Here is an 18,927-nt window from a genome sequence, read left to right on the forward strand (position 1 = left end):
TGCTTTTTGCACTTCTGGTTAGACGCTAACTGCATTTCGTTGTCTCTGTACCTGTACTGTGCACAGTGACGATAAAGTTGAATCTAGTCTATTATTCTCGTCTCTTCATCCAGTTTTCCACTTTTATTTATCTGTAAGGATGTTAAAATCATCTTCCTCCACTTAATCTGGCAGTATACCATATAGTGTATATGTAAATTGGCTTGTTCCAGCTCTTCATTGAAGCTTTATGATGATACAAAACAAAGACTCAACATCATTACATCAGATGGAAATATTGTAGATGGCACCTGCGCCATTTTATAAACACATAGTTGTGGGTATTAACAATGTTTGACTGCAGAGGATGACTTTGATGGTACACAAACATTATTAACCTACTGAATTTTCAAACACATTTTAAGGTTTTATTATGACATTTGTGTAGTTTTATACCAATGATTTAAAATAAAGTTACATTTATTTTGTGAAGGCATATTCATTAGAATGTATTACTCGTGACTCTGATTGAGGGGAAATGCTGAAACAACACAAAACAAAGTGTGAGTAATTCTAGTATTTGAACTTGAGGTTGTGTTTCCTGCTAACACGGCTTCACATTCAGTTTGTGAACAGCATTGAATCACTAGACACCCTGTAGATAACAGCACCTGACTGCTGCAACAGAGAGGAGACCCAGGAAGACAGGAGAGTCACCTGAGGCATTTCTGCCCCCTAGTGGTAAATAAAGAACGTATTCAATATAATATATAGTAGACTGACATGTTAATTGATTTTATTTATTTATTTATTGTATTGTATATGTATAATAGGTTATAAAACTAAATCAAGCAAACAATATTGTCTGGTCTTTTTTTTAATAAATGCACATTTTTAAAAGCAACAGTCTCAGGTTCAAATTAAATACTATCTATCTATCTATCTATCTATCTATCTATCTATCTATCTATCTATCTATCTATCTATCTATCTATCTATCTATCTATCTATCATTATGGGGGTATTAAGTGTTATACTCTGTGCTTTATTCAATTGTTTATGGTCATTTTTTCACCTTCATTGTATAAGGTGTGTCTCCAGCTGTGACTCAGAGAGGACAGAGGTCAGCTCCTGTATGTGCCAACAGGACACAGCGACTGTAATATGGTGCCTCCAGGGGCTGTTTAAAAAAATGGAATTATGAAGACAGAGCAACGAAGGACAATGACACCTGAAGAGATCAGGTAGTCTTGGACAGGGTTATCTCTGAAATAAAGCATTAGCCACCAAAATGCTCTAACTCTAACTTTGTCTATTAAAGACACTGAGGACACGGACATTTCTCCTTTTTTTAAATATATCTTTTTGTTAGTTTAGTTTAATTAGTTTGTTTTTTGAGTTTTAGGGACTAGAGGGAGATTACACACACACACACACACACACTATATATATATGTATATATATATATATATATATATATATGTATAGATAGATAGATAGATAGATAGATAGATAGATAGATAGATAGTATAGTATAGTATTTTGTTTTTTTAGAGAGGGCTTTGACACAGCCTTTGGACTTTCATGTTAGGATTTTTTTTAAAATGTAAAATACAGTGAAAGAGTTTATCAAATAAAACAATAACAAAAGGGTAACTTTGAAAGTGGGCCGCACGGCAACTAACCGAAAGGCAAATTTACGAGGAACACTTAAAGGCAGCAGCAGCAGCAGCAGACGCTCCGGTGAACCGAACCCTGACAGACGTGAACATGACGGAGAGGAAAAGTCCAGTTACACTTAAAGTGATCCTCATAGGAAACTCTGGGTAACATTAACCAGCTTGTGTTAACTTTTCTTTCACTTGTAATGACAATGTTGTTGTGTTTCTCCGGAGACATCTGTTTCACTTTCAGTTAACCCTTGATTTTAATCTGTCAATCTCGGTAAATCCTGATGTATAGACACAACAGTGTTGAAGTATTTGACAGAGCAGTGAAATAACGGGTCAATAAAGACAGATTTGAGTGTTGTCCCTTTACCCGTGTGTGTGTGTGTGTGTGTGTGTGTGTGTGTGTGTGTGTGTGTGTGTGTGTGTGTGTCCATACAGGGTTGGGAAATCCTCCTTCATGAACAGATTTGTGAATCACCGCTTCACCAACATGTACCGCAGCACTGTAGGGACTGACTTCCTCTCCAAAACAGTCAGCATAGACAGGGACACAGTGACCCTGCAGGTAATCCTCAGTGCACCTGCTCAGCCACACTGCAACACACCATATACACACCATATATGTCCATGTATGGACATTCAGAGCACTAACACATAAATGTCCCTCAGATGTGGGACACAGCAGGGACAGAGAGGTTCCAGTCTCTGGGCACTCCTCTGTACAGAGGAGCCCACTGCTGCATGCTGGTGTTTGATGTCACATCCAGAGCCAGTTTCTCGGCCCTGGAGGGCTGGAGGAAGGAGTTTCTGATCCAGGGCGAGCCTGAGGACCCAGCTGGCTTCCCCTTCATCGTGCTGGGAAACAAGACTGACCTGAGCGACAGGGAGGTCAGTGGAGGTGTCATCTTGTAAAAGAATGAACCACAGACAGGCTGCTAGGAGTCTGTGAGGAGTGGAAGTCTTATCCAGTGACAGTTTATCACTCTGTTTTATGATTCACAATCATTTTTTGCTTTTTCCGCCCTTGAGGCCACATGCTTTAAATGATAAATAACATTTTTGTCTTGTGAATGATGAATGTAAGACGGGGAAAATGATGAAACATGGCTGTGATTTCATCATACCAAGACTGTTTTAACCAAATCTGCTTTAAAGTTGCAATATGTAAGAATTTTAGTTTAAAACCTTTAAAAAATGAAGTGAAAGAAAGATCAACATCCATGTATTGTGTTGCAGACATATCAATTGACGTAAGCATGCTAACCAGCTAGCCTTTAGCCAGTCTGTACCTCAACAGGTGATAGTCCAGCCAACGTTTCCCCGGTGCTCCGAACTCCCATTTGGAACAGAATCAGCTAATACTACCGCTAGCTGCATGGTTAACTGGGCTAACTAGCTAGTTTTGCTCTTTCACGTCAGGGATTTCCTGTCAAATTTTGGTCAGTGAGCTCCACTCTGATAAAACTGGATGCAAAACAATTAGTTTATTAATTGATGAGTTAAAAATGAATCAGCAACTTCCCTCAAAAATTGATAATTACAGTCATTTTTAGCAAAATCTGTGATCATTCTCTGGTTCCATATTATGCAGTATGAGGATTTGATGCATTTCTCTATTTCATTTCATTGTAAAGTGGATGTTTTAGGGTTTTGGATGGATTAAGGGATTATTTGAGGAAGTTGTAGGCAGATTAATCAATAATGAAAAAACTGTTGCAGCCTGCATGGCTAATGTCGAATCCAGGTAATATCCGTTTTCAAATGGTTATTTCTAAATGGCAAATTTCACTAACGTTGACCGGCTCTGTAATTCTTTTAATTCTTAATTTTACCAGGCAAGACATTTAGACCCATTTCATTTTCACAGTGACGGTCTGGCAAGTGCCAGAAGACACACAAAAAAAATAAAATAAAATAAAAGTGACAAATTAATTAAATCTAACAAGTAAAGCGATTACAAGTATAGTTTAAAAAAAAAACAACTAAAATCCATTAGCAGGAGCCTGTGGGAGCAGTCACTGAGTTCAGTTTTATTGTTTTTCTAACAACTTCCAATCATTAGATTGAACTGGAACGACAACAGACCAAAGGATGTAGAAGACTTTTTACTTGGCCACTAATATTTGCTGCAGTCACTGATATAAACAGTGGGTTAAGTATCCAACAAGAGCTATATAAATAAGTGTATGTTAGAATTTTGTATTTGTTGTTTACAATACTCCTTTTAAAAGCTTTTAGAAGGTATTTGAAATGTTTCTGTTACACTGACAGCAGGTAAAGTAATTACTGGAGCTCACTGCTTTTCACCAGACTTCTGTAGAGAACGTAACATCTGATTTTGTTCTTTTTTATTCAACATCATGTTTTCTATCCTGCCATGTCAGCGCTGTTTGATGTTGGTGCTATGATCAGTGTCTTTGCTCGCAGGTGTCTGGCAGGCAGGCCCGGCAGTGGTGTGAAGAGATAGGAGCAGAATACTTTGAGGGAAGCGCCAAAGACGATCACAACGTGGAAGAGCCGTTTCTGAGAGCGGCTCAGGGCGGCTTACAACAGGTGATCCACCGTTTCATTAACCTTTGTGGTGAAAAGAAGAAAGACACAACCTATCTCTATGTTTAACATGTTTATTTTTTGATGATAAAAGATACATTACTCCCTACAGTACAAAAAACACACATTGGAAAATACAGGACATTTCCAGATAACCTGCAAACAGCCGAGAGAAACTCGCAACACCTGTGAGTGCTGAGCGGCACTCGTCCCAGTGTGGGAGGGAAAGTTCAGAGAGACCTCGGCACTGCTGATGATGACCTATCTAACGAGGGTGCAAAAATAGTGACCCAGCAAAGGTACTGTGGAAGGAAAGGACACAATTGTATACCACATGGAAAGAGGAACAAACTCATTAAATGTTTTTTCTTTTTTTGAGAACCTTCAGCTTATGGTCTAACTTAAGGCATCACTACTAAAATACACTGCTTTTGCATGCATGTCTAGTTTTGTTCAACAGACACACTGACACGCACAAAAATCATGAATGCATATGAAGAGAAAGTTCATTTCTAGAAAGAAATCGGGAGAAACCACAAACGGAGACCAAGGTGCCGGCCGGAGAAAAAGGCGGCAGGCGAGAACCTTGGCTCTGATCTTCCTGGCTGTTACCATCACAACTGAATCCGCCCTTACAAAGTAGATATACACTCATGTCCAGTCAGAAACCTACTCCCTGTACAAGTTTGTATTGTAATGAACCTAGCAGTGATTCAGACTCCTACAGTGAATCAGCTTGACAGAAGCAAATTAGAACAATCAGGGAGACTATATATATTTATATATATATATTTGTTTCTTTTATAAGTAAAGACACAAAAGGCAATCAAGAGATGACCAACATGTAAAAACTGTTTGTTACAGGTAATTATATAAAAGGCCAAGATGTTTTTTTTGTTTGTTTTATTCTTGCTCTATGAACGAACTAATTTACAGGTGAGTACACTCCGGCTGTGTAAGCTTTCTTCCCAAGACACCCCCATTCAAAGACATACGGGTTTACACGTCACAGTTAGCTTGCACATCATCTGTAGTCTGAAATACAGAGCCGTGGAAGGAAAAAATTAAAATTTATTAAATGGATTCACATACATCAATAGGATAGGGAAAATATGTCTACTAATATAATTTGCCATTCTAAAAATTAAAGAAGAGGTGAGACACCACATTCATGAGCATAAAAAGTGTAGGACAACTGATCAGGATATTAGGGGGGAAAAGGTATGAAAAGATCCGATGTTATTTTTCCACATACCCCTGGAAATTCCATGTTTGGCAAACAAAGCAACACAAGCATTGAGTAGTAAACAAAGTAAAAACTCTCCTCTCCCTGGGTCCACTTCAAAGTTCCCTTCAGTCCTATAACCTCTGCGGTTCTACTTGGAACAAATACAAAAGTCTTTCTCTCTTTCATCACCATCTGTTAACAACAAGAACATACAACCAACTGAATGAAGACTTTTAAAAATATAGTGGCAACCTCAACACAGCCACCCATCTTCCCACAAACACAAACTATGGGGATGAACAACAGTTAAAAAAAGTGATGTTTTTAAAAATGCACACAACATACACATACACATAGGAGAAAAAAAAGCTTAAAAAATACAAAAATAAACTACACAAAAGATCTTCTGCGTCATTGCTTGCTAATTTTTTGGGAAGATTTTGCAAGATTTTTTTGTGTGTGTGCTGCAAGTCTCAGTCCTAGCAAAGTCTGTCGTTCATTCTCTACAAATCTCTTCCTTTGTCACTCTTTGTCGTCCACTTTGAAGTGTCGGCCACCAGTCCTCATCTTGGGGTAAAAAGCGCACAGTGATGACATTACCAGGAAACTGGAGTCCAGTACGATGACTATAGACTTGGTTCTCGATGAAGCAAATTTGTTTTTGAGCAAAAAAAAAAAAAGAAAGGAAAAAAAATGATGTCCTCTGTCTTTGAGGACAAGTGCTTTATTTGTTTCCATACCGATTTTTCCTCTCATCTAAACTAATGCCTCCACAGCCTTTTTCAACACTGTACATGTAGTCTCTCTCTACATCCCCCCAGGATTCACAAAACAAAAGACAAAAAAAAAAAAAAAAGGGTAACATTGCGCTCAGGCTGGCTCCCAGTTTGTGAAAGATGTAAATGCTTCTCTATACTGCTCAACTACTGAAACAAGCCAAAAAATAGATGTTAAACGATGGAAGGGGATGTGACTGAAAAAGATAATGTGCTTCTAAGTTTGTGTTGCTCTAAAAATAGTACGACCAACAGAACGAGGAGGAAGGAGGGTTTTTATCTACAGAAAACATCTCTCAGATTGACTTTCATCTCTGCTTCATTTGCTTGTTCTGCCTCCGTTGCTGTCTTGATCTGAGACTTGAGGGTGGAGGATGAGATTAGGATGAGGATGAGGAGGTGGAGGAGGGGTGAAGGTCAGTCTTCCTGATAAAAGGACAGCGAGTGGAAAAAGGACAAAAGACTGGGAGGGGTCTCTGGGCAACCTCACTGGTCCGTCCTTGCTTTCTTTGGACCAGTAGTCTTACTGCAAGAGCACACATAAGACCAGAGTAAGTACTGTTTCATTCATCAGTGTCATGTTAATGTCTGTTCCTGCGTGCAGAGTGAAACATGAACACTATACTTACGTATCTGGAGAGGTGCCTGGTCTTTTCGGGGCCGGTTTCGCAGAGGCGGCATCTTTCCCAGATTCTACAAAGCAGACAAATGGTTAAGATATGTATTTTTCTTTTTAATTAATGCACTGCTCACTTATTAAAATCTGAGTATCGATTTGTTATTCTATGTACTCACCTTGGAGCCATCGGACTTGGGTGGCAGGACCGTAGCCCTTCTCGTTGCGGGCGGCGATGCGGAAGATGATGGCTGGCTTGGTGGTGTAATCGATGTGGGCGTTGGAGAGGCTGGACGACTGCACCAAGCAAGAGGGGTTGGGCCCACAGTACACACGCATGAAGGCTAGCTGTGCCGGGGTGGAGGCCTTGGCTTCGGCCGTCTGGTTGCTCTGGATGGCCAGGTACACGGAGTACTCGATAATCTTCCCTGAAGTCACCGAGGGCGGCTCCCAGGTCAGGTGGGCACCGTCTGGGCTCTGCACAGGGACAGTGACAAATGCTCATGAGAACAGCTGCTGTTGTGGTCATATTTTACACACTTTTATGTATTATGTACATCTACAACTAAATAAGAAGATGAGAAAGTGCTTTACAGCTATGTTTACCTTGCTGATTTTGATGGCGCAAGGTGCCCCTGGGAAGCCTGGTAGGCATGTCTTGAATGCGGATATCTCTGAGAACGATCCGCGACCACAAGCATTGATTCCAGCAACACGGAACTTGTAAGCTGTTCCAGGCTGCAGCTCCATTTTCTTCATCTGGCTGTAATCTGGCATGATGCCAGAGTCATCCTATCAAAAAAACAACAGATTAATATTTATTGAGCAAACCCACATCCAGGCCTCGAAATGTGAAAAAAGCCTCCTAAGACACTCACATCTCCATGAGAATCATCGGCTGGCACATAGAAGTGGGTGACGACCATATTTGTCACTTTAACAATTCCAACATCAAACCACTGGTTCTCCTTCTTTACAACAGGCTTCACTGGGGTTGGCTGAGGGCCTTGCTTCTGTAAGACAAACAAATAATACATTGTCACATTTATTCAGTTCCTTTGACCCAGCAGAACCAGCCAAATGTTCAGTAATACTACAATGACTCACCTCTCCCTCTATGCCATTGGCGACCTCTGCTAGAGCGGCTGCTGCTTGCAGTTTGGCTGGGCTTGCTACCGATACAGACGGTGCAAATGTGCTTGATGGAGCGAGTGCTATGACGTGTAAGGAACAATACACAAAAGTCAGTCTACTGTACAAAAACACATCCAGAGTCATTATCAAAATAACCTCAAGTCTTACTCTCAGCAGTTGTACGTGGCAGCAGTGACGCCACGGCGCTGGTGACAGCGGCAGCCATCTCGTTGTGTCCATTGCTCTCGACAGAGGGGTCGTTGAGGCTGTCAGCGGGCGCGAGGCCCTCAGTGGGTAGGCTGGTGTCTACGCTGGCCTGCTGTGCAGCAGCCTGAGCCTCCTGGAGCTGCTGCTGCTGTTGGACCAGTGCAGCGAGCTCCTGCTGGGTCAGCATGATGGGGATGCTGGTGGGTTGCTGGCTCTCTCCAGTGGAGTCACCCTCATCTGTTAACAGAAAAGATTTAAGAATTCATACAACCACAACATGAAAGCATCGAGACAACTAGTACAATCACTGTAGAGGTTGCAGTAGCTTCAGCCAACCTCTGACATTTCTGCAGACGCTATGCTAATGTTAATTGTTTGGACCATCACATGTCCCCAGTTAACTACAGCCTGACCTTGATCCTAACACTATGGTTCATAATAAATAAAAAAACAAGTGAGCAATCAGACCATACAAGACTATGGTTGAACTCACTCATTACGGCTTGCTGAGCTGCCTGGAGGACAGCCTGGATAGCGAGGGCCTGGGCTTCTTCAGTGGCTGCAGCCTGAGCAGCAGCCTCTGCTGCTGCAGTCACGGCCAGCTCCTCGTCCGACAGTCCTGTCACCATGAGCGTGGCCCCCTGACCCTCAGACATCAGCTCTGAGGGCAGATTCAAGGCTGTTGCTGCGGCTGCCTCTCCCTGAAAGAACAAATTACAGCTCATATACAAACTGAATTCATGTTTGATTGAGTAGCCAACAGTGGCTTTTTGTGTGACATCACACTGTATCTACCTCTGCTTGCGTCTCCATGGCGGTGGCTCCCTCCTCTGCAGGTGCAGCTTCTGCTGATGCTGTCTCATCAGTCTGCATGGGTTCCTCTGTGGAGCTGGCAGCAGTGCTCACACCCTCTGTGATCGATGAGATTGACTGCAGAGAATAAAGACAAATCATCATCAGACATGCAGCCAAAAGACAGACATTTGCTCCTTAAAACTACTCAGCAGTGGTGGTCAGATCATTTGCTTATTCTGAAAGTACATTAGTGCATTACTTACAGGTACAGAGGGTCCAGGGGCGGGTGTAGACTGAGTGACGGTAGTGATGGCCCTGCCCTGGGTGGTGGTAACCATGCCAGTGGCTGCAGTGGTGGAGGCTGCTTCTGTGCTGCTGGTATCTTCTGCTCCCTCCTCTGTCTGTTGCGCTGTTGATTGATACAAATACAGAATTTAAGTTTGACATGGCATGGCATCTACCACCTACCAAAATAAGCACTTTTGGATGTGAAATTATTTCAATACTCAGATAATAGACATTTAAATTACATCAAGAAAACACGATGACATGTATCCTTGTGAGCAGTGACAGTTATAGTATATGTGGTGGGGTACCTGTGCCTTCGCCTGTCTCCATGTTGCAGGTGGCAGTGGTGGCTGTGTTGGTGGTTCCAGTCTCGTGTGTTTCACAGGGCGGGTTGGAGCAGACTGTCTGGACCATGCCTGTCGCAGTGCTGGTCTGGTCACCTCCCATGCTGGAGGTGGCTGTGGACGGGGTGTTGGTGGTCCCCGTCTCATGTGTTTCACAGGGTGGGTTGGAGCACACCCTCTGTGTGGTGCCTGTCTGGCCTGCGTTCATGCTAGACGATGCCTGTGTGGCTGTGTTGGTGGTCCCTGTGACGTGGGTCTCACAAGGTGGGTTGGAGCACAGCTGCTGGACTCCTCCCATGCTAGAGGATGCTGTGGTAGCTGTATTAGTTGTCCCAGTTTCGTGGGTCTCGCATGGTGGGTTGGAGCACACACGCAGGGCCGACATGTTTGAAGATGCAGTCGTGGCTGTGTTGGTGGTGCCCGTTTCATGGGTCTCGCAGGGCGGGTTAGAGCAGACCTGTCCTGCTCCAATTGTAGCAGAGGAGGTGGTGGCCGTGTTGGTGGTTCCGGTCTCGTGGGTCTCGCAGGGCGGATTAGAGCAGACCTGTCCTGCTCCGATGGTGGCAGAAGAGGTGGTGGCCGTGTTGGTGGTGCCTGTCTCGTGAGTCTCACAGGGTGGGTTAGAGCAGACCAGGGTGACGGTTCCAGAGCCCTCTCCAGCTGCTCCAGCCTCAGTGGAGCTGGGCTGCTCAGAGGTTGGTGAAGCCAGGATGGACACTGGTAGATCCTGCACTGGTTGAGCTTCTACACCGCTGGGAGTTGTTATTAGAGTCACCTGGGTGGGCTGGTTCTAGGCAGGAGAGAAAAAAACGATTACAGTCACAGCATGCTTTTAATATCAAATCCACTCTTTAGCTTTTATCCCGTTGTTTTTCTCATTGATCTGTCGTGACAGAAATAGGCATTAATGCCCTAACCTTTGCAGTATGGCAGGAGTTCTTCCTGGGTTGTAATGGAGTAAAGTAAGGCTTATGACACACAATGCTGCCATGATTTACTGTCCTCATGACATTGAATATAAATACATCTGCAGGGACAACAATCTGTGGGGTTTTACCTGCACTGTCATGGTAGAGGAGGGCAGTGTGGAGGCAGAAGTTAGGCTGGTCTGAGCGGTTGACACAGTTATGGCAGATGGGCTGATGACCTGGCTGGACAGGGTAGCGATGGTTCCCAGTGTGGTGATAGGGGTAACCAGAGAGGCGTTGGAACTGTCCACAGCGCCTCCTGCCAAGCTGGTGGAGACTGTACCAGTGACTGTGCCAAGAGTGGTGACACCTGGAAGGATGACGAGGGTAATTCAAAAATGAAAACCAAATATTTCTGAATGCAAAGTAAAAAAAACCCAACTGAAAATAAGATGTCATCCAGTGTATATCACAGAAAACAAATCACAGGAACATGGCATCTCTTACCAGTAGTCCCCTTGACAACCAGAGTTGTGACAGTGGGCTTAACTGCAGACACAGTCACTGGTGTAACAAGTCGAACACCACCCACTGTGCTCATTGGCACAGTGCGCAAAATAGTGCCAGGTTGTCCAGGAGCACCCTTCAAAACCACCTAGAGAAACACACAATACAGGATTAGACTCCTAAGTTTAAACATAAATGAGCAGCACAACAAAGATGAAATCTATAAATACTATTGTACGAACAGAGTCAGTTACCTGTGTCAGTCCCTGCTGGCCGGCTGCAGTGGCAAGTTTGGGCACTGCGGTGATGATTTTACCAGGAGTTCCAGTGGTCATCACCTTTGTGGTAAGAATTGTGATAGGCGTTTTCATGCCCGCACTGCTTGTCACACCTGCAAGAACAGAAGCGTGTGTGAAAATCAATTTTCAGCCAATTACGTCAACAAGACACACTATTCTCATACCTATTTTTTTTTTTTATTCACGCTAACTGCATAATATGTTAAAGCCATTGTAGGAAACAATAATAAAACAATCAAACACTACAATACTATTTCTGTTATGCCATCATGCCATCAGCACAGTTGACAACAGGCACAGAAGTTCATTTGGTTCAGATTTCATTTAAACTACAGTAATTGTATGAACATCACTTATTTTGAAGTACTGATCTCATTCATAAATGTGTATGCTGAAGTAGTTGTGACACTTATGTGAGTTTAGACCTGTAGCGCCTGGCTGGGTCATGATGGCCGACATTGGGATGGTCTTAATGATGGTGGTTCCCTGCTTCGTGGTGGTAGGAGAGACCCCGCTGATGTTGAGGATAGTGGGCTTGTTTCCTGTGCCTCCTGCCTGGGAAGTGGTGATGATGGTGGTGGGCTTGCCATCTGCGGAGGTCACCAGCTTCAGGATGGTGCCGGCTGGGAGGGGACCCTTTGTCTGGAAAAAAGAGGCTGATGTTATGCAAACCATTTGCAGAAAGACATCTGGTGCCTGTCTCAGGAGTTTTAAGCTACCTCCTGTTTTTTTTCCTGCACTCATGCAGATAGCTGACCTGTATGATCTGTGTGAGAGGGTTAGTGGAAGCCTGGCCTGTAACAGCTGATGTCTGCACTGGCTTGGTTTGTACCACAGACATCATCTTGCCAAGGTTGGAGATCTGCCGACATAGGAGAGAGACTCAAGTTCATGAGTCACCAGAAGACATCTGACAGCACAGGGGAGGTGGACCACCAAACTGGTGGCTATATGAATCATCCTAGCACTAAGTGACTGACAGTCATGCAGATCACCAACATCATGCTCCCTGTTTTCTTAGAAGAGTTCTCCAACAGTCACTGTAGGCCAACCTTTACTCCCTCCCCCACTGGTTCATGCTCAATTCAAGTTGTCACCATCTTGTGACAAGACTTAAAAAACAAAACACACACACATCCAGTGTGAAAAAATATTTACAGATCCCATGATTTACAGCATGTGTGTGAAAGCACCAAAGGGTGCTCTCAGAGTGTCAGTTTGACATTGTGTTATACAATTTCCACTGAGTCCTGTTTTCTTACCAGGGTGCCACTGCTGCCCATGGTGAGGGGACTCTTGACCAGGGTAATGGTCTTGGTAACTCCTCCCACCACAGTGGTTACCACCTGGGCCTGTTGGGCCACTGTGACGGCACCAGATTTGTGCACGGTGATGATGGGTCTGGTGGTTGTGGGAGAGGATGCAGTTGCTGTGCCCACCTGGGCTGCTGCGGTTTTCAGCATCCGGGTCGCCGGGTTACTGACCTACAAACAAAACATTATTTATAGAATTGACCTTGACACACTGAATGCATACAATGTTAGAAATGAGAAGGTTTAGTTGGAGTTTTACCATAACTGGTGAAGCCATTTTCACTGTGGCTGTGCCAGGAGAAACAGCTACTGTCTTGAGAATGGTGGCACCTGCAGGAACATTGAGAACAGTGCCTGCAGAGGAGGGTGGGATCTTCTGTGTTGCTGCAGCTGCTGCTGCTAAAGCTGCCATGCCACTCATCTGAGGGCTGCTGCCAATTGGCTAAAAACAGAAAAAGTAAACAATTGTTGAACACAGTCAGACTCCACGCAGAATCTTAAACAAGATAAAGTGAAGTGCAGAATTTGTCATACCGATCCTTGTGTAGTCTGGGCAGGCACAACCATTCGGACACCTGGAGGAAGTGATGTCACAGTGAGAGGGGATTTCCCGGGCTGGCTGGGGCGGACTGTGACAACAGATGTGCCTGTGGCAGACTGTTGAGCTGCAACCTTCAAAACAGCTGTAAAATAGGGTAACCAATGATTAGACTGTTGCAGTTGGTGAGCTTACTTTTGTAGGGACAACAAAGGACATGGAAGAGTTGGAAAAGAGGGATCATTGGTCACTAGTGTAATACCTGTCTGTGATAGGCTCTGAGCAGAGGGTGCTGCAGCAGCCGGTGCGGGGCTCTTCGGCGAGTTCAAAGGCTGTGAGGGAGTTGCACTCATGGCTGGCGAGGCTGCAGCTGGAGTTGCAGGGATGTCATATTTCTGCAGCTGCAGTAAGTAGGTGTCAGCAGTTGAAACGGCACCCCAGCTAACCTCCAGGGAGTTTGTGTTGGCACGGACTAACTGCACTCGGGCTGGTGCGTGAGGCCGCTCTGGAGAGGTGGAAGGCAAGACATTTAACAACAACATTTTAAAACCTGAGCCACTTAAATCACACTTAATGACAAAACCAATACATTTAAAGCAAACTCACCTGTTTCCAGGTACCACAGGTCTTTACAACAGACTTGGTTGTTCCAAGCTTTACGGTAACCGTCACGGCCACTCCAAACATAGAGTCTGGAATTAATGGCCACAGCACAGTGGCCAGCACGGGCCCTGGGGATGTTGTCTTCAAGGGTATCCATCAACACGGTCTCCCAACACATGGAGTCTACAGACAAACACATGGTTCAAAAATTAACATAAAGCCCATTTTACTCAAACCTCTTCAAAGTGAACTAGTGTAATAGATATAGAGTTTCACAAACCAAGATTTAGGCAGGCAAGAGTGTTTGTGCACTTCCACTCCTTCTCATGTGTGGCCACTTTGACATCGTCCATTACCAAGGGTACCCATCCTCCAAAAACATACATCCTGCACATTGAGAAATTAAATGAGATGCTGCTACTAAGCACAGCGTGCTCTACTGGGAATTCAAACATGATTAAAAACAACATTCAGTAAGTTATTGGTTAGGTGCAGCAGTTCTCTTACTTGTTTGTGATGGTGGTGGCAGAGTGAAGACTTCTGGGGAGTGGTGCTGTCCCGCTTACTGAAGGTTTGTTCCATGTCAGAGTATCTGGGGACAAACATCAGCCGTAAGATGTTAGACAACATGCAACCAGGTAAAACATGGCATCACAGATGAGGCAAATTCAAACACATCATTGTCAAACATGGACTTTTTATCCTCTTTGAAAGTTTGATGATGATTCAGTCTTCTTTAGTCTGATTGGGTGTAAATAGCAACAGTGTGTCTGACTGGCACAAGCAGGGAAATTATAATTCTGCGCTGTCATTTTGCCATTCACACTTTTAGAAACCTACCAATATCAAGTGTCCACAGATCTCCGAGACGACAACCGCTCATCCCTCCATAGATTATCAGGCGAGATTTCCTGCTCGTCTTTTCTGTGTATACCACAGCAGTGTGGCTCTCACGGGGAGGAGGCAGAACTCCGTATGTGATTGGTATATCCCATCCAACAACGCTGGAACCCGCACGAAGCTCAAGTGTGTACAGATCATTCAGGTATCTGAGAACAACAACAAAGAAAAACCCCAAAGACATCATGAGTCAAACTCGCGTTGTAGATTCAAGTACAATCAGTCAGCGGTCGCAAGCGGCCCCAGAGGCTCCTGCTTGAAAAAATCTGTACCTGGGAATGTTGTTTTTTGGGTCCTCGCTGTCATTGGCCAGTCCACCGAACAGGTAGCATTTGTTGCCAACCAGGGAAAAACTGTGGCCAAGACGAGGACAAGGAGGGGGTCCATTCTTTGGGTTTTTTGCTTTCAACTTCTTCCATTCCCATCTGCTGGCCTGTAACAGAAACCAGGGTCAAAACATCATAGTATTGATTTTTTTAGGTCACAGCCAAAGCTGTAACAAACAAGTCATGACTTGACCTCATTCCCTATTTAGACAATCTGATAGTGAGGGCTTTATTTTACTATTAACCTTATCTTACAGGTTGCATAATTATGTATTTGTTATTTCATTTCCCAGTGACCACCTGCATTAGAATGTACCTATATCATAACCAGAAACAAATAGTATTTATAACTTTAACTTCCTTCACTGTGTACAAAGTGAAGCTTTTGTAAGTAGAAGAATTTAAGATATGTTCTGATAGATAGATAGATAGATAGATAGATAGATAGATACTTTATTGATCCCGAGGAATGATTGGTTAATTAAATATGGTTAAACTAAAAACAGGCATCGACTCCATTAGCTCTTCAGATTCCCCCTTCCTCATCAAAATGCAACTTCACTGTAGTTTTTACAAGCAGCAGCTGAGTAGTTTGCTGTTCTGCTGGAACTGAGTGAACCATCTGAATTCTGAATAAGGACATTATTATTATGCAACTTATTTCTGAGAGAACCATGACACATCCAAGAATAGACTATTTTTCACACCCATAACAGTGTGAGATTCTTAACATTATCATTTAATTTATTTTTTTAAAGTGCACATTCAGAACGAACACATTCAATGGCACCCCAACAACTATTCAACGCATCCAACTACATGTAGCATATTCACTTAACATGCATAGTGAAACTTGAATCAAGATGGACTTAATTACTTTGATTTACCTGCCCTGTACTTATGTAAGCAACTATTAAATAACATTTAAACTATAGTGACTTCACTTGCAGTATCACCAGGACAATCTCGTGTTAAAGGTTTGTTAGGTTGGTCTTTGTTGATGTTTGCATGACAGTAACAGTTATTTTTAAAATACAACTAACATCTGGAATAATTCTGGTTTGAGGTGAACTATATTTGAAATGTTCTATTATATGACTAAAACTGTACTTGCTGCATGACACAAATGTTCTGAAAAAATGTGTTTATTTCTCATGTGTCTCACTCTAATACATTTATCTCAGTGTTTTACTTCCCTTATAGCACAACGTTGCCCTGAGGCAGATGTAAGCGTGAAACTTTTGATTACTGATATATTATCAGGGAGTGTCAATCTTCCCAAAAAATATATGAGGGAATTTAATTTAGAAACATTTCATAATTTGAATGCAGACACATTACCTGTAGTTCATAGAGATCGTTGCTGTACTTCCCATACTCCACCATTCCACCAAACACCAGCAATCTTGTGCCATCGCAAACAAAACCATATGCAGCACATCCAGGGGGGATATCACCACGGACGGCTGGGATAAACCACTGGTTTGTTGCTAGAAAAAATAAACACAATAATGGCAGTGATGTTATCAGTTAAGGCGTACGAATAACAAGTCATTCAAAATATGAGAGAAGTTTGTTATGACCCAAACAAAGCTGTTAGTTTCTGACTAGTATAACTCTCTTTTTAACAATGGAAAATAAACCAAAAGTTGTTATAAATGAATGGGACATAAACTAGATTTGCTGAATGTTCCTGTGCTTATTGGTTTAAGTGCAGGAAATTGGGGCAGATATGCTTAAACCAACCAGCATCATCCATTTTATTTTAGCCCGCCTTTTTTAACGTGCATTACAAGCCTTTCTCCAGTAGAGGGGGCCAGATTTAATCAGACACGATCAGCCTGGCCTACTGAGGCCTATACACTACTTAGTTCTGCACGTCACGAATCGATCATTACAAATCAAATTGAACTGTTTCAAGATGAAAATTCAATGTGAAACTGCACTGTATGTTATTTTATAGTAGCAGATTAGTTCAGTAAAACATCATGCTTGCTGCAAATAAACAGTCAGTAAAGTTACACATACAAAGTTCATCTTACCAGTGTTGTATACATGTAATTCATCAACAATTCCTTCGTTTCCACCGCCAAAGACAACCATAAGCTCCTTTATAGCCACAGCTCTGTGTCCATGTCTGGGCCGGGGTACAGGACCGGACCATCCGAGGACCCGTTTCCACCGCGGCTGCAGAACCGACGCTGTGGTCCCAGACACCGCGGAGCCAGGGGCAGACATGACTTCTGTCAGAAAAAATAATCAAAGCACATTTGTCTTCACCGCCACAATAATCGTGATGTTTCACATCAACTATCGTAGAAACTCAAAAGCAGCATCTGATCGTGCACTGTAGCTAACTTCTTAAACAGTTAGTGCGACCATAGCGGCTGAAAAGCTTAACTGTTAGCGTTAGCCGCTAGCCGCTAGCTTTGGCTAATGCATTCAATCAAAGGAACACAATCGAAGAAACTTTGTGGAAATTAGAGCGAGTACTAGGTCGCAATCCTTCAGATACAATCGACGTTACAGTTGTGCTAAGGGATACAGAACATCTTCCCAACATATAAGTTGTGTCTTAGCTAGCTATTAGTTGTTTCTAACCATTGAATTCAATCCATGGAAGCAGCCATCTTGCAGCCAAACAAACCCCCGCTAACGCTACTGCCAGTCTGAAAAATGGCGGAAGCGAATGAGAAAGAAAAATACATGATAGCTAGCCAAGTACACCAGCGAAGCGATACGTTACAATAAAAAATAAACTCAATACAATAGTAGCGGGGGGACAAAGCAGAACAATACATACTTCCAACACAGAATTAACCCATAGGTGAAACCGTTATCAAGAGTCGGCTATTTTCATGCTGCTCTGGGAGTCGCCATATTGTAGCTATCAAGCTAAGCATTCTGTGCAACCGCTTTAACGCAAATAATACCATAAGGAAATAACTAAAGCTTACTTTAACAGTCAGAACCGTGTAGAAATCACATGTCCTAAGATCAGTCGAAATAATTTACTGAAATATACTTAAACATTTGAGTGTAATCGCAGTATTCAAATGGTTTCTAACGTTAGCTGTACTCCGTTAGCACTAGCGGCTAGTCGCTCAACCTAATTTGCACAAGCTAACAGCGTTAGCTTTGCGGCTGGCATCTGTCAACGCGTCGCCGTATTTTACAATTAAATGCAATGTGATTTCGTCTTAGTCTGACATGCATATTTTACCTGATACAAATGTAGTTGCAACACCACTCTTTAAACGCAGCTAAACTGAAATAAACTGCATAAACAGAGTGTTATTATGTTTCATGCCGTCTCTGGAAGCAGCCATCTTTTCGACATCGGCCTAGTTCTACAGCTCCCACAAGAAAAATGGCCGGACGGTATGCAACAACAAAACATAACAAACCGAAAAAGGCGCAGATATTTCAGATCTCTACTTACTTCTTTCGATGCAGTGATCGCAAAAACACGGGTATGTGGTCTGATCTTGCGGTAATAATCCAAATTCATTCGATTTTTGAAGAAGTATTTCCTCTCATGCCTGCCTGGAAGCTGCCATCTTCTTGACAACCAGAGGCGGAGGAAAATGGAAGAGAGTTGGCGTCACCCAAAGTAAACATGGCGACAGAGACCCGCTCGCTAATCATTTCAGACAGAAACACACATGCAGTTTTCGTTATTTACCATTCTGAATAGGCCAAATATGCTATGTATAGTGAGGTGCTTCAAAGGACACTTGAAATATCTATAAAGCAAACAAACAGCAGTCAGTATGAGGAGTTTCAGCAAATTACAACAAGTTGTGTTACAGCACTGGGCTTATTGTCCCTTACTAAAGATGGCGACATCCGTACGGTAACAACTTTTATTTTAACACCGATGCCGGTGATGCTTTTAATCCGACATAAACCTACTTAGATATGTCCATACATGCACAATAATAGT

The 18,927-nt window shown here is 43.0% G+C and overlaps 2 protein-coding genes across 2 annotated transcripts; one reads left to right on the forward strand and one right to left on the reverse strand.

Moving 5' to 3' along the window:
- Window positions 1-1,706: 1,706 nt before the first annotated feature.
- Window positions 1,707-5,090, forward strand: LOC140997495 (ras-related protein rab7). Its single transcript, XM_073467427.1, has 5 exons — window positions 1,707-1,805; window positions 2,088-2,214; window positions 2,319-2,537; window positions 4,077-4,202; window positions 4,312-5,090. Exons 1-5 carry the CDS (start codon window positions 1,750-1,752, stop codon window positions 4,396-4,398), a joined length of 615 nt encoding a protein of 204 aa, XP_073323528.1. The 5' UTR covers window positions 1,707-1,749; the 3' UTR covers window positions 4,399-5,090.
- Window positions 4,260-18,535, reverse strand: hcfc1a (host cell factor C1a). The gene is made up of 28 exons (XM_073467425.1): window positions 18,424-18,535; window positions 17,024-17,224; window positions 16,323-16,471; window positions 14,928-15,088; window positions 14,596-14,804; window positions 14,263-14,347; window positions 14,036-14,142; window positions 13,759-13,938; window positions 13,415-13,657; window positions 13,149-13,297; window positions 12,874-13,056; window positions 12,564-12,785; window positions 12,059-12,163; window positions 11,727-11,943; window positions 11,257-11,393; window positions 11,003-11,150; window positions 10,645-10,865; window positions 9,552-10,377; window positions 9,219-9,364; window positions 8,956-9,090; window positions 8,654-8,861; window positions 8,122-8,397; window positions 7,927-8,033; window positions 7,698-7,832; window positions 7,426-7,611; window positions 6,999-7,296; window positions 6,833-6,896; window positions 4,260-6,729 (listed from the first exon to the last, which is right to left on the reverse strand). The coding sequence occupies exons 2-28, from the start codon at window positions 17,217-17,219 to the stop codon at window positions 6,690-6,692; spliced, it is 5,133 nt and encodes a 1,710-aa protein (XP_073323526.1). The 5' UTR covers window positions 17,220-17,224; window positions 18,424-18,535; the 3' UTR covers window positions 4,260-6,689.
- Window positions 18,536-18,927: the final 392 nt, after the last annotated feature.

Source organism: Pagrus major, chromosome 6 (assembly GCF_040436345.1).
Source record: "Pagrus major chromosome 6, Pma_NU_1.0".
Classification (NCBI taxonomy): Eukaryota; Metazoa; Chordata; class Actinopteri; order Spariformes; family Sparidae; genus Pagrus; species Pagrus major.

Excerpts from the sequence above, each read along its gene's own strand:
- LOC140997495 (XM_073467427.1), top strand. The coding sequence starts at position 1,750 with ATGACGGAGAGGAAAAGTCCAGTTACACTTAAAGTGATCCTCATAGGA. Across the intron at positions 2,215-2,318 it reads GGGACACAGTGACCCTGCAG|ATGTGGGACACAGCAGGGAC; the intron begins GTAATCCTCAGT and ends AATGTCCCTCAG. Across the intron at positions 4,203-4,311 it reads CTCAGGGCGGCTTACAACAG|TACAAAAAACACACATTGGA; the intron begins GTGATCCACCGT and ends TACTCCCTACAG.
- hcfc1a (XM_073467425.1), bottom strand. The coding sequence starts at position 17,219 with ATGTCTGCCCCTGGCTCCGCGGTGTCTGGGACCACAGCGTCGGTTCTG. Across the intron at positions 13,939-14,035 it reads TCTTGCCTGCCTAAATCTTG|ACTCCATGTGTTGGGAGACC; the intron begins GTTTGTGAAACT and ends GTTTGTCTGTAG. Across the intron at positions 8,862-8,955 it reads CCATGGAGACGCAAGCAGAG|GGAGAGGCAGCCGCAGCAAC; the intron begins GTAGATACAGTG and ends TTGTTCTTTCAG.